This window comes from Oculina patagonica, chromosome 7 (genome assembly GCF_052425735.1).
Source record: "Oculina patagonica isolate OP01 chromosome 7, crgOcupat, whole genome shotgun sequence".
In the NCBI taxonomy this organism is placed as follows: Eukaryota; Metazoa; Cnidaria; class Anthozoa; order Scleractinia; family Oculinidae; genus Oculina; species Oculina patagonica.
Window position 1 is genome coordinate 3,295,602 of NC_135764.1, and position 12,197 is coordinate 3,307,798.

A 12,197-nucleotide genomic window follows, 5' to 3' on the forward strand; every position below is an offset into this window, starting at 1 on the left:
TTATTATTATTATTATTATTATTATTATTATTATTATTATTATTATTATTATTATTATTATTATTATACTTACGGTTAGAGCAGTAACAGTTCCTCCTTTGATAATCTGGCTGGCAGCCTGCTGAGTCGGGTCCATATTCTGCAATTAAGAAATACAATCAGTTATTTCATTTTCGATACCACACAAGACCTAACTGAGCTCCTGCAACAGGCTACTCGATACCAATATAATATATATATTATAATAACTATATATAATATATATATATATATAATAATAATAGCTTGAATATACACGAAAATTGAGCATATGTGGTCTGCGAAAACATAGAATCATACTACGCAATCTAGTCCCAATGAACACAGAAACCATGCAAGAACTTGAAACCCGCCAAAGACCAAGGCGGGCCCATGCATGAGCCAAGGGGCCCCGCATTCATGACCAACAGTCCGAAGGCTGGGAAGCACCAAGCGTCCTTCTAGATATATCCACTCTCTTGTTTATACCAATAACAGCCACGAATTCTTACCCCACCCCACCCCCTCTCTACTCCTCGCCACTTGTATCATGTTTTATATGAAAGACCTCTCAGAACGCCCGCAAGGGGTGGGTTACGCCGCAGTGTTCTCCAAGAGTCGCAGTCGTCCTTGTGTTATCATGCTTTGCGAACACTTTAACTGCTATCGAGTTCCCCGACCCTCGTTCACCCAAAAGAACTCGTCCAAAATAAACGAAATGATTGTTCTATGTACTCACGTTTGTACCGGCGATTATCTTCTGGTTGATTTTAGCTGCGATACTTGTGGCCAGGTTTAGTTTAGCTGAAACACAACAGTCAAAGAAACGTTGAATACTAATATGGGTAGACCAAAGATAAACGTGTTTTGGGGCGCCAAATGGCTTACCAGCGTTAAACTCCAACTTGGAGTAACTTGCAAAACGCGAAGAAGACGTCGTCTCTCTTCGCGTTTTGCACGTAGTAGCGGGAGCGATGAGAGGTCGCTGTATTCGCAGGCTATCAAAAATAAAGCGTTTCAAACGTGTTTGTTTTTACCTTGTTGTTCGCCCTTGATCTGTTCACTTCCTCCTCCGGTGGGCGCGGCTTTCTTGATGTGCGGTTTGCCTTTACTGAACACAGCGTCCAATTGTTTGTCAATCTGATGAAAAAAACGAACAAAAATACTTTTATTAATAACGAGAATGATTTGGAGCAATGGCAATGAACGAATTCCTCACTTACTTCCTCCACAGCTTTCTCTTCGGCTTCAGCTTCGTCATCAGAGTCTTGAAGACCGAGGGCCTGTGAGGAAAAAAAAAAAAAATGAAAAAATTATCAACTACAATGGAATCAAAGATCTCTTCGAGATATCGACTTTTTTGCATGAAGTTAGTATGAGTAGAAGGTTTATCCTGGGCATTGTTGTTCGAACATATCATGGAAGAATTCAAACGTCTTTCAGTTCAAGCATTTTTTAAATTTTCGCGGAGGAAATGCTGTATTTGTCAGTCGCGACGGCTGGGTGCTTTGCGACTCATATACTTTGGCTTGGTTAAAAATGGTAGACTTTGACGTTTGCCTTGAATCGAAATAAGCCTGGTTTTCACTAGCGATGCAAGCACAAGCGCAAGCACAAACGCAAACATAAGTAGTTTGTGCCAAGTGAAAACGAACGTCGACATAAGCATAAGCACATTAGCATTAGAATATGTTGTTTACAAGTTAGAAGGCTCCATTCTCGACTCTGTTCTTTCGGCAAATATTGCGGCAGAAACTCTCAGGCGTCGAATGTTGTTGTTTCTTCTACTCTTGTGATAAAGAAAGCGAAAGCGATTACAAAACGGAGGAAAACGAAACATTTGGGGTTATAGATATTTTTTAAAAAAATAATTTATCTTTATTTCTTTCGCTTCTCGAGCCCACGCTTGTGTCTTTTGTGCTTTTGTACCCACTCCTCCGAACAACCTCGGAAAACGTTTATCAAAATCAACCGCGGCCTCTGCGACTTTGTTCACATGCTGGAACGAGTGCTTTAATTGGCTAGACACGGCCAGACGTAAACAATTTTCTTGTGCTTATGTGATGTTTCGTTTTCACACGAACGCAAGCACAAACTCAAGCACAAGAAAAGGAAAAATTTCGATCCTTGTGCTTGTGCTTGCGCTTGTGCTTATGCTTGCGTCGAAGCCGTTTTCACTATGAAATAAGAGCTGTTATGCTTGCGCTTGTGCTTACGCTTGTGCTTGCGTCGCTAGTGAAAACCAGGCTATAGTTGTTTACTTTCGAGTTAGAAAGATTTCTACTCGGCTTAATGCAGGGTTCCCGATAAAGGTTACGCACGACAGAGTTACCTTTTGTCTCGTCACGCAATCTTAACCCCACATTGAGAAGTAAATTTTCGTTTGGATATTACCAAAAGCCGCTTCTCCTCGCGTTATTCTTTACCTTACAGCTACACATGCCATTTCTAACGACTACATTTCCAGTAAAACAGTTGCTGTTTATTTTTCTAATGGCCATGCATTAACTTTTGAACAGAAGCAAAAACGTTTAGCGTTTACTGCTTCCACCGGAAGTAATTTCACAACAGGCTACAAAAACACTTGTAAATATCACTTAACACATTTAATGATGTTGCAATTCTAAATTGTGCAACTCAGCAGAAATAATCAATTGTCACGAAATGAGTTCCCTTTGGTTAACTATTAGCAACGTTTTAGTGTGTGAAAGACTTGTACCAGTACAAATTTGCGTTGTTAATCGTTTTAGGTTAAATTAATATTAGTGCCTAAAGACTTGTACCAGTACAAATTTGCGTTGTTAATCGTTTTAGGTTAAATTAATATTAGTGCCTAAAGACTTGTACCAGTACAAATTGCGTTCTTAATCGTTTTAAACTTCGCTGCCTTCGAGCGCTGAACCCCTTACATTCTTAATTGGTTATGTGACGTAAGATTTGGGCTACTCACGTTTTTAATTGTTATATAACGTTTGTAAATTTGACAAGTCACGTTTTTTCTACAAGAACGGAAGTGCTGAAGCACAACTATAGAGTGACACGCGCTTTGATCACACACAGCGGAAAGTATTCCCTTGAGAAATTAAAACAGTCCCTTGAGAGTTAACAAGAATGTGGTTCCTTCCGGTTCCAGATTTCCCCACTTAACCACTATTCTCCTTCCTTTTGCTTGTAAACAAGCAAAAAAGTCGAAAAAACGGAACGCTTTCTCGTAAGGGACCGTTCATTTTTTATGGGGTAGGGGGGCTGGTGGGATTTGACAGACAGTCACTGTTATATATAATGACCCCCCCTTCTTCATCGGAAATTTTTTCCTGGCCCCCCCTCGAAATCCAATTTTCTTTTCGATGATACCCCCCCCCCCCCCAAAAAAAAAAAATACTCAAGTGAAATTAAAATTTATCAAGCGTTATCACTAAAGAATGTACAGTATTAGTTGTTCAGTCATAATAACAGGTAAACTACATTCCTCCATAAAGCTGACACTGCCTTGACTTTGTATTGTGGATGCTGTTTGAAAGTATGGTTTGACTGCATTTGTAATCCAATAAGCCGTCGGGTTGAGTTAATATCAAAGTAGGGGTACATAACAAAGTAGGGGGGTCCGGGGGCATGCTCCCCCGGGAAAATTTGAATTTTCAGAACCACAGGAATGTTATTTTGGGCATTCTGGCAAGACTTTTAACTAATACAGAAGCCCCTATTACAGCACTTAAAAGTATACTTATTTTCAGTGACCCCCCCTTACTGACCATATTTTTTTGCCTGGTCCCCCCTTTGAAGCCATATTTTTTCGCATGGCCCCCCCTCAAATCCCACCAGCCCCCCCCCCCCCCCCCTTCCTCGTAAAAAATGAACGGACCCTAAGAGGACAAAACGAGAATATTTTTCCGAGTCCCTGGGACCGAGGGAGTGGTTGCTTGGTAACATGACGAGCAGGAGGGCATTTTGCGTGCGCATGCGTCGATATGGGCTAGTGCGCACGACAGAGAAGTTCTGCTATCGATTGTTTACATATTTTTCACAATTTATGGCCTAATTTTCAGCTCAAAATAAAAGGTGTTTTAAGTTTTATTTGCTGTATACGATACTAAGAGTCCTTGCTTTATCTTCTGACAACAACCAGCATACTTTGGTGTCGGCGTGCCGTTTATCTGATCGACTTTGGCTATGTGTATTAAACATTGCGCGTGGACAAAATGGCGACCGAATGTCGAGAACCGTAATACCTTGCCCATGTTTTTAATAGCTGGGAGATCTAAACGGACAAAGCGCTACGGCTACTTAGTACTAAAATATAAAACAGCAGTTTTAACTTTACGATGTTATAATCAAGTATCCCGGGTTTGAGCGAGTGGTCATGATTTTGTTCAGATTTTTCATAAAACTGCAATTTCATCGTTCTCACGATGCAAAAATCTCAAAATCTAACCTTGATCTCCAGCGTCTACCGATGATAGATGGAGCCTGAAGTACTTGAACTATCGTCTAATGCTGCGAATGTAGCGTTAAAAAATGGTCTATTGTGGTAATTTTTAGCTTTCTTTAACGTACGTTCTCGCTGGTTTATTCTAACAGAGAAACTATCGTTTGTGATTATTTCCTTAAACTTAAGCATTGGTCAAAATAACTTCACATTTCGATGTACCACAATTATTCCGTTGAACAAGAAAAGAATTACTGAGATCGGTCTTAATTTTAAAGTGTCATGGTAATTCTTTGCTGGTAGACTATTTGTTTACATTTTACTATGTTAATTAGTACATTTTTGGCTCCTTTAACAAAATCTAGCCTTGATCACCAGTCAAAAAATAGCATGAAACAAACAAGCGATATATATATTTTTCAGAAACGTTCTAATAACTGCTGCATAAAATGTCTTAAGAAATAATTTTTAACTATAAACAATGTTATTTTCAAATTTTCATTTCAACGTTTGTTTCTTTAAGATTGATGTTCGTTCTGTTATAACGACTGTTTTACTTCTGTGTCGCTTAAATGTGATTCTGTGTCGCCTAAATGTGTCCAGGAAACCCTGTTTGCCAGTCGAGGGCAAGTTGGCCTTGCTTTAGAGTAATCAATGAGCTGCATTATCATGTGCAGAACACCCAAACATGTCTTTCCCCTCAGGGAAAACCCTTTTCTTTGGTGGCCGTCCCTTTAGGCAAAAAATCTCCCGACAAGCTATAATATTGCTCGCACTCTGCTTGTATTACAGCAATTGATTTGATATGAAGTTTTGATCTTAATATATCACACTCCTGCACACGAATAAATGTTTTCCTCTTTTTACGGCCTGTTTGATTTCTGTCGGTGAAGGCTTTCCTACCTGTCCCACATATTTTCCCATTATTTTCAACAACGATCCCGAAGCAGGCCAGAAAATCTGCTTTATAAGAGCCTTGCAACACACAAAACACTTTTTTTTAGCGAAATTTACGTCTATATTAAATTATGTGACGATAAACAGTACAAAAAACAAAGTTTGAATCTTCCGCGCCATTTTTATTCCCAAGATCACGCGGTCTTTGTACAGCGGTTGCACGCATGCGCCCGCAAAATGCCCTCCTGCTAACATGACGTATATCGTGATGACAAGCGGGCACGAGAGCTTTCCGAGTGCTCGTGCTAATTCCCGAATGAACAGTAAGAATCGAGACCTCTTCGGGTAGTTTTCGAGAAATTGACATAAACGTAACAAGTAGAAGGCGCTTGTTTGAACAACGACTAAATTCTACGAAAAATTACTTTTGGAAAATTATACACGTTTACCCTCTTGGAGGCGGGTACAAATTGCAGTATAAACTGTGTTGAAATGGGACGAGAAGGTTCTATTAGACAAACGAACGCACTGCTATTCCTGGGAAGTTTTCACGATGTCGCTACAACTCTAAACTACCTATGTACTTACCCATTTCTGAATCTTTTTCGCCTCGTTGACTTTAGCCGCCTCTTCGTCATTAAACTTGAATCCTGAGGAAAATGTTTTTCACTACGCATTATCCTCGGTTACATGGAACCACGGAAATAATTTCACATCAACTCAATAATAATAAAACTTTAAGATTCTCCATACTGAAATTGAGATTGAAATTGACTAAGTTCTTCTAAAGAGACTTCCCCGAAGACCCATACGGTATTCGTTTTAGTGAGTGAAAATTGTCTCTCAACAACTGAAAGCCAGGTTTCGCGTTGAGCGATAATCAAAACCATTATAATCAAAGCCAATGATTATCGCTCAACGTTTTTAATTTGAACCTTGCGACTGATGAAGGGGTTATTCCCGAACCGTTTTGCAAAAATGAACAACATTTCAGCACTTCTTTTTTAAGAAAAAAAAAAACATTTTTAAACAAACAAAAACCGTATGTTTCCCAGCGTTCTGTAACAGCGTCCCAAGACTCGAGCAAAATTTCATTACATTACTCTACGTTTTTTCCCAGGACTTTTAATAGTAAGCAAAGTTCAAACCTTTTCCCGTGAAGCCACTGTTTTTGACCACGTTCTTTCCCTCCTATGAGATAATCAACATAAAAATCAATAAGGAACTAACCTTACAAGTGCCAATCGATAAAGACCTTTTTAGATTCACGCTAAAGCAAAGATGGAAATATTACCGCTTTCCTCTCCTCTGTATAATCATGCCATAACTTTCGTAGATCATCTGGAACTTCAGCCCCGGACGATTCTAACGCCTGGAGGATTCAAACCAAGGAAAAAACTAGGATCAGTAAAGGAGGCCGTTACATTGTCGGAAAGATCTCCAACTCGACGCAAAACCCTGCAGCACCTCGACAAAATAAGTCATTTATTTAATTCTTACCTTTATGATATCGCCTGCGTGCCTGTCATGGAAACAAAAATAACGACATTATCAGCATCGTACCTATCTTAGATAAACAGACTAATCTCATACCCAGATGTTTTCTCACTAGGGTTGACAAAATCTGGGTACGAGATTAATAAAAAGACTTGTCTCTTTGAATGACGTAGCTCTACATAGTGTCTCTGATTGGTTATTATTTGTGCGAAATGCTACGTCATCTGTATGAAATTTTTCGGGCCGAATACTCAGACAACTCCTGTCTCTTTACTAAAGCTAATAACATTTCTGTGATTTATAAAACACCGAGTCTCAATTGGGTTTAAGGTTCCAGTTCTCCAGGTCCAAAAAAGCGGGGCTCCGGGCTCTGTAGTGGAACACAATCTCAAGGCTCCACGTTCTGCAGTTAAGGGCTCCAAGCAGCAAAACAATGGGGCTCCAGGCCCCACGGCGATACTTTAAGGGCTCCTGGGCTCCGCACCCCACCCCCCCCCCCCCCTCCTTTGGGACCCCGAAAACTAGATCAACATATACTGCGTGACCTTACCTTCCCTGTTCAGAAGTTATAAATGTGTAAGCAGTTCCTTTTCTCCCCGCTCGGCCAGTCCGCCTGCACAAAAATAACAAATAAACTTGTTATTTTAGGGCAAGGACAAGTTTAATTGAAAACTGAAGTCATTACTCACCCGCATCTATGCACATAGTCTTCATAGTGATTTGGACAGTCATAGTTCACTACAAGGATCAGCTGTTTCACATCTAGACCTCTCGCCGCAACAGAAGTAGCAATCTAAATCGCGAAAAATTGAGAATAAACTTGAACAGTCGCACTTATGTTTTCTTCTTGTCACACATTTCATTTCATGTCTTAGAATTCGGCCGTAAATCAACTGAGACAATATTCCTTAGTTGATGTTTTCAAAGCCTGCTCGCAGGTTTTTCCCTCTGGGAATAAAAGAGGTGGGGGCAAGTTGCCTCTGTTCCCACCCACTCCTTATCGGCCTTGCAGAGAGTCTCTTTGATTGCAAGCTAATGTTTTCGTTATTCTGTCAAAGTTAGGGAGATGTCCCCATGCAATAATTTCGGTTTCTGTTTTAGTAACTCTAGTCGAGACTAACACAAGGCTTCTTAGCCGTCTCTTGAGAAGGGTAATCATTAGAAACAACTAATGAGAATTTAGTTTTAATCATAATTCGTGAAATAAATGTCTCATTGACCAAGCTTGCTCTGAGCCGAACTAGGAAAAGACTCGATCCGTACTGTCAAGACCTAGGGCCAATATTCTCCAGCTACGGCCCTTGTGCTACATAACGCTCCGGTTTCCTGTCATGTTCTTACCATTAAGTTAGTGACTCCATTCTTGAAATCGGCAATTGTGCTATCACGATCGAACTGATCCATGCCTGACGACACAAAAATACGACAAAAAGATTACTATTTTAATTTTTTGCGCTTTTCAGACCCAACTAACAATTGCCTTTTTCGCTGCCGTCAATCATAGTTATGGCAACAACCAACGAACCTTGAAAAACAAAAATAAAGAAAATGGATCGAAAGCATCATATTCTCTTGATCAAAATCTACCAATCATAGCCGATAGATGTGACCTTTTGACCCGGTTGAAGTGAACTTCTGTTTCCTGAAAGGTCCACTGAGAAGATTTACGGCAGCGAAAACCGTAAACCGGTTTACCGGTTGATCTAGCAGAGTTTGCATGTTATTAAAAAGCGCAAGAACTCTCAACACGGGGTCGTAGTGGAAAGCAGCTTAAAATACTAGGAGAAAGGGCAGTGCCCTGTGTGTCGACCAAATTACAGCTGGAATGAGACAATCCAAGAGTATGAAAATTAAACTTACCTCCATGGAGAGACAGACAAGGGTAGGACGTTTTCAGAAGATCTTTAAACAACATGTCAGCTTTTTCTTGCTTTTCGACGAACGCCAAAACACTACCTAATAGGACAGAGGAAAAGACAATGAAAAACTGAAACCCCTGGCTCAAGTGAAACTAGATTTTAATAGAAGTCCGCTCTGCAATGTCATAGGGAAAAATATACTTTTTACCGTGACAAACTATTTCTCTTGCCAAAATTTTGACAGTTTTCACTGAACTATACCAAACAACTTTCCCTGACACTCTCTGTAACTGAATTAAACGTAACATTTTGAATATTCTCGTCTTCCTTAGTTCCGAAGGACGGTTTCTTTAAGAACATCGACAGGAATAAATTTGTTAAAAATTTTGTTTCATTACAGCTTATTCTTTAGTTGAAACAAAAGCAATCGTACCGGGTTACACCAGTTTTTAGAGCGGTTTTCACTTGAGTGTCGAAAGTAATTTGCTTTTGCATTGGTTTTGCATTACTATGCTCAATGATTGGTTTAAAACTCTCGCGCCATTTTCTCAGCCAACCAGAAGTAAAAACAAAACCAATCGTGACTCACTTGCGCACGTTTTCCCGCGCATCGTGCCGGCTACATGTATTTGCTTCGAGTTTTGATTGGTTCATTGGATTGTCTGTGTTCTTTGTGATTGGCGAGAGTGATTAGTTTGGTTTTAGTTTTACGACACTCAATTGAAAACTGCTCTAACTCACAACTTTACAACTTAGTTAGCAACTTTTCCCACTTGAATTGAAATGTTTACCTTCTTCTTGGTAATTACCAAGCAACTCAAGTAACTTTAAGAACTTGTCATCCTCTTCGATAACAACCTAATAAAGTAAAATGTACATATAGTATAAGTGAGTGACTCTGTAACATTTTCAATCTATTTTCCTTCTTGGGTGGATCTGGTTCAATACCATTTGGGGAACTCGAGCGAAAATGTACGAAGGCTCGATTCCCGCCGCTCTCTCGAGTCCGGTATTCGTTCACGCGCGTTCATTTTTCCGAAAAGCGGCTGAAAATCTAGCCTAAAATGTACAAAGTTCTGCAGGTAATGAAAGGTCGGCGAAATCTTATGCCAAAATGATTTTGTTATTTCTCTTTGATCAGTTTAGCTGCAACAGTTGATGTAATCCAGACTCAAAGGGGTGGTATGAGAATAGAATGGTATAACTTTTCGTCGACTCCGTTCTCTTGGTGACAAAACGTCTCATTTTCGACGAAAAATTCAATGCAAACTTTAAGTCCTTTAAATGTACAAAAAAATTATCTGAAACTGATTCAAAACCCACTACATACCACGTTTTGTGTCACATCTGAGCAAACAATACTTCGACCACCAACTTGTATCTGAAAAAAGAGAATAAAACCCTTACTTAAAAAATATTCTTTACACGATAACACAGGAGAATGGAGATAAAACGAACAAACTCCCTGAATAAAGAACAGAAAAAAGAGCTCTGTTCGGTCTTTTTATGAAGACAATTCTATCACCTCAATTGGTTTAGTTAGGATCTTTCTGGCCAGCGCTTCCATCTGACGCGGGAATGTAGCCGAGAACATGACAGTCTGCTTGTCGGGTCTGATACAGTCAATAATTCTCATTACCTACACACAAAACAAAATGGTCATAATGTCAATAATCTGTGAAATCATTACTACTACAAACTGTGGGAAGAAAATATTTACGTCCTTTGTGATTGGCCGGAGTAATTACTTTGGTTTTGGTTTTACAACACTCAATTGAAAACTGCTCTAAGACCTCCCAAACAAGCAAGGCAATTAACTTTGGCACAAAGATGGCATTAAGAAACTTGTATGGCCAATAACCGTCTAGCAGCTTGCAAGTGAGAGGGACTAAGTTTTTATTTCAGTTTATTACCAACTGGAAGTTGATAAAGGTACCGTAAATCTTTATCTTCTTACCTGACCTTGTTCTTCATGCGTAACAGCTTGCATGAACTACCTTGACCTCAAGGCCATTGGAAATAACTTTCTATTCTTATGAAGCAAAAAAAGCACAAGACTGCCCAGTGCATAGGAAAAGCCCCTAATAATTATCATTGAGCAAAGCAAATCTTATAGAAAGGTTAAGGTTAAGCCTGCTGTCGAGCCAAGTGGCTCATCAGGCCTGCGCTTATCCCGGTTTCTGTAGTGTTAAGTGGCTAGGAGTATTTCTACTCCCCCCTGGATGGGATGCTAGTCCATCGCAGGGTTAGACTACGAGCAGTCCCTATTTTTTCGCAGAGTCCGTCGAGCTTGAAGCGAAATTTTTTCGAAGAGTTGGTCGAGCTTGAAACGAAAAAAAAATTACGCGTCGGGGGAGGAGGCGTAATTTTTTTCGCTTCAAGCTCGACGAACTCTTCGAAAAAAATTTCGCTTCAAGCTCGACGGACTCTACGAAAAAATAGGGACTGCTCGTAGTCTATCGCAGGGTAACCCCCCAGCAGTTAATTGGCCAGTACCCATTTATACACCTGGGTGGAGAGAGGCACTGTGAGAGTAAGAAGCCTTGCCTAAGAACACAACGTAGTGCCCCAGCCAGGTCTCGAAACCGGACTGTTAGATCCGGAGTTTGGCGCACTAACCATTTGGCCACTGCGCCTCCCATAATCTCATGGTAAGATGATTGTATTATTTTAATAGTGAAGATGTTAGACCTACCTGAGGCTCAAATCCCATATCAAACATCCTATCAGCTTCATCCAGAACTAAATAAGTACAACGACGGCAATTTGTGACACGACCTGCAAAATATTTGAACAAATAGTGAATAACTTATGCTAGTGAACTCGACAAAACGAGCCTGTGTCAAACACAGGTAAAGCTGTAAGTTTCTTTTCACACATAATGCAACACCACAAAACATCAATCTCCTGTAGGAATGACAATCTAACTGTACAATAACAAGCAGCACCCCATGTGAGCCGGAAGATTTGCCAATTAAAAAAGCTTTTGGACAAATATAAGCCAAACAAACATTGTCAAAATCGCATGTTTATTTTTACCATTATTGGCTGTCAACATGTCAATCATTCTGCCAGGAGTACACACAATGATTTCTGCTCCGCGTTTTAGTTCTGCAATCTGAAAACAAAATAAAAAGAGTTGAGACAAAAAATTAAATACATGTGAAAAAATGTATCCAGAATTACAATCAGCCAGTTCCAGCTAGAGCTTATAAACCTTAGTTTCCGGAGCAAAAAGGGACTTAAAGTATTGCTACTCCCCCTGGATCGTAACATTTTGTTTGTTAACATTTTTGCTGGTACCCTTTTATACCCCTAGTTGGAGAGAGGTGAGTGTCTTGGAAAATACCAAGCCCTTCATTGAATTTGCTTATACTATTAAACAAATCCTATAGCTATAACCCTGTAAAGTGGGAACCCAGTACAGACAGTTTCAAATAGTTACAAATTTAACTCGTTTTTCCAAACAAAACAGGTTGTTTTAAAATCGAAAAGCTCTG

General features: G+C 39.8%; 1 protein-coding gene across 4 annotated transcripts in view; it reads right to left on the reverse strand.

The window, feature by feature from the left end:
- The window catches only part of LOC144660146 (putative ATP-dependent RNA helicase DDX46), a 33,021-nt gene that overhangs the window by 3,232 nt on the left and 17,592 nt on the right, over positions 1-12,197 (reverse strand). For all 4 annotated transcript variants that reach the window (XM_078520710.1, XM_078520707.1, XM_078520708.1 and 1 more), the window contains exons 19-35: positions 11,737-11,815; positions 11,393-11,475; positions 10,223-10,336; positions 10,028-10,078; positions 9,489-9,555; positions 8,699-8,794; positions 8,180-8,244; positions 7,528-7,631; positions 7,389-7,451; positions 6,842-6,863; positions 6,636-6,713; positions 6,490-6,532; positions 5,930-5,991; positions 1,242-1,301; positions 1,056-1,158; positions 758-822; positions 74-139 (exon numbers count right to left, since the gene is read on the reverse strand). In XM_078520710.1, coding sequence (XP_078376836.1) covers positions 74-139; positions 758-822; positions 1,056-1,158; positions 1,242-1,301; positions 5,930-5,991; positions 6,490-6,532; positions 6,636-6,713; positions 6,842-6,863; positions 7,389-7,451; positions 7,528-7,631; positions 8,180-8,244; positions 8,699-8,794; positions 9,489-9,555; positions 10,028-10,078; positions 10,223-10,336; positions 11,393-11,475; positions 11,737-11,815 — 1,221 coding nt within the window. The remainder of the gene's footprint in view (positions 1-73; positions 140-757; positions 823-1,055; positions 1,159-1,241; positions 1,302-5,929; positions 5,992-6,489; positions 6,533-6,635; positions 6,714-6,841; positions 6,864-7,388; positions 7,452-7,527; positions 7,632-8,179; positions 8,245-8,698; positions 8,795-9,488; positions 9,556-10,027; positions 10,079-10,222; positions 10,337-11,392; positions 11,476-11,736; positions 11,816-12,197) is intronic.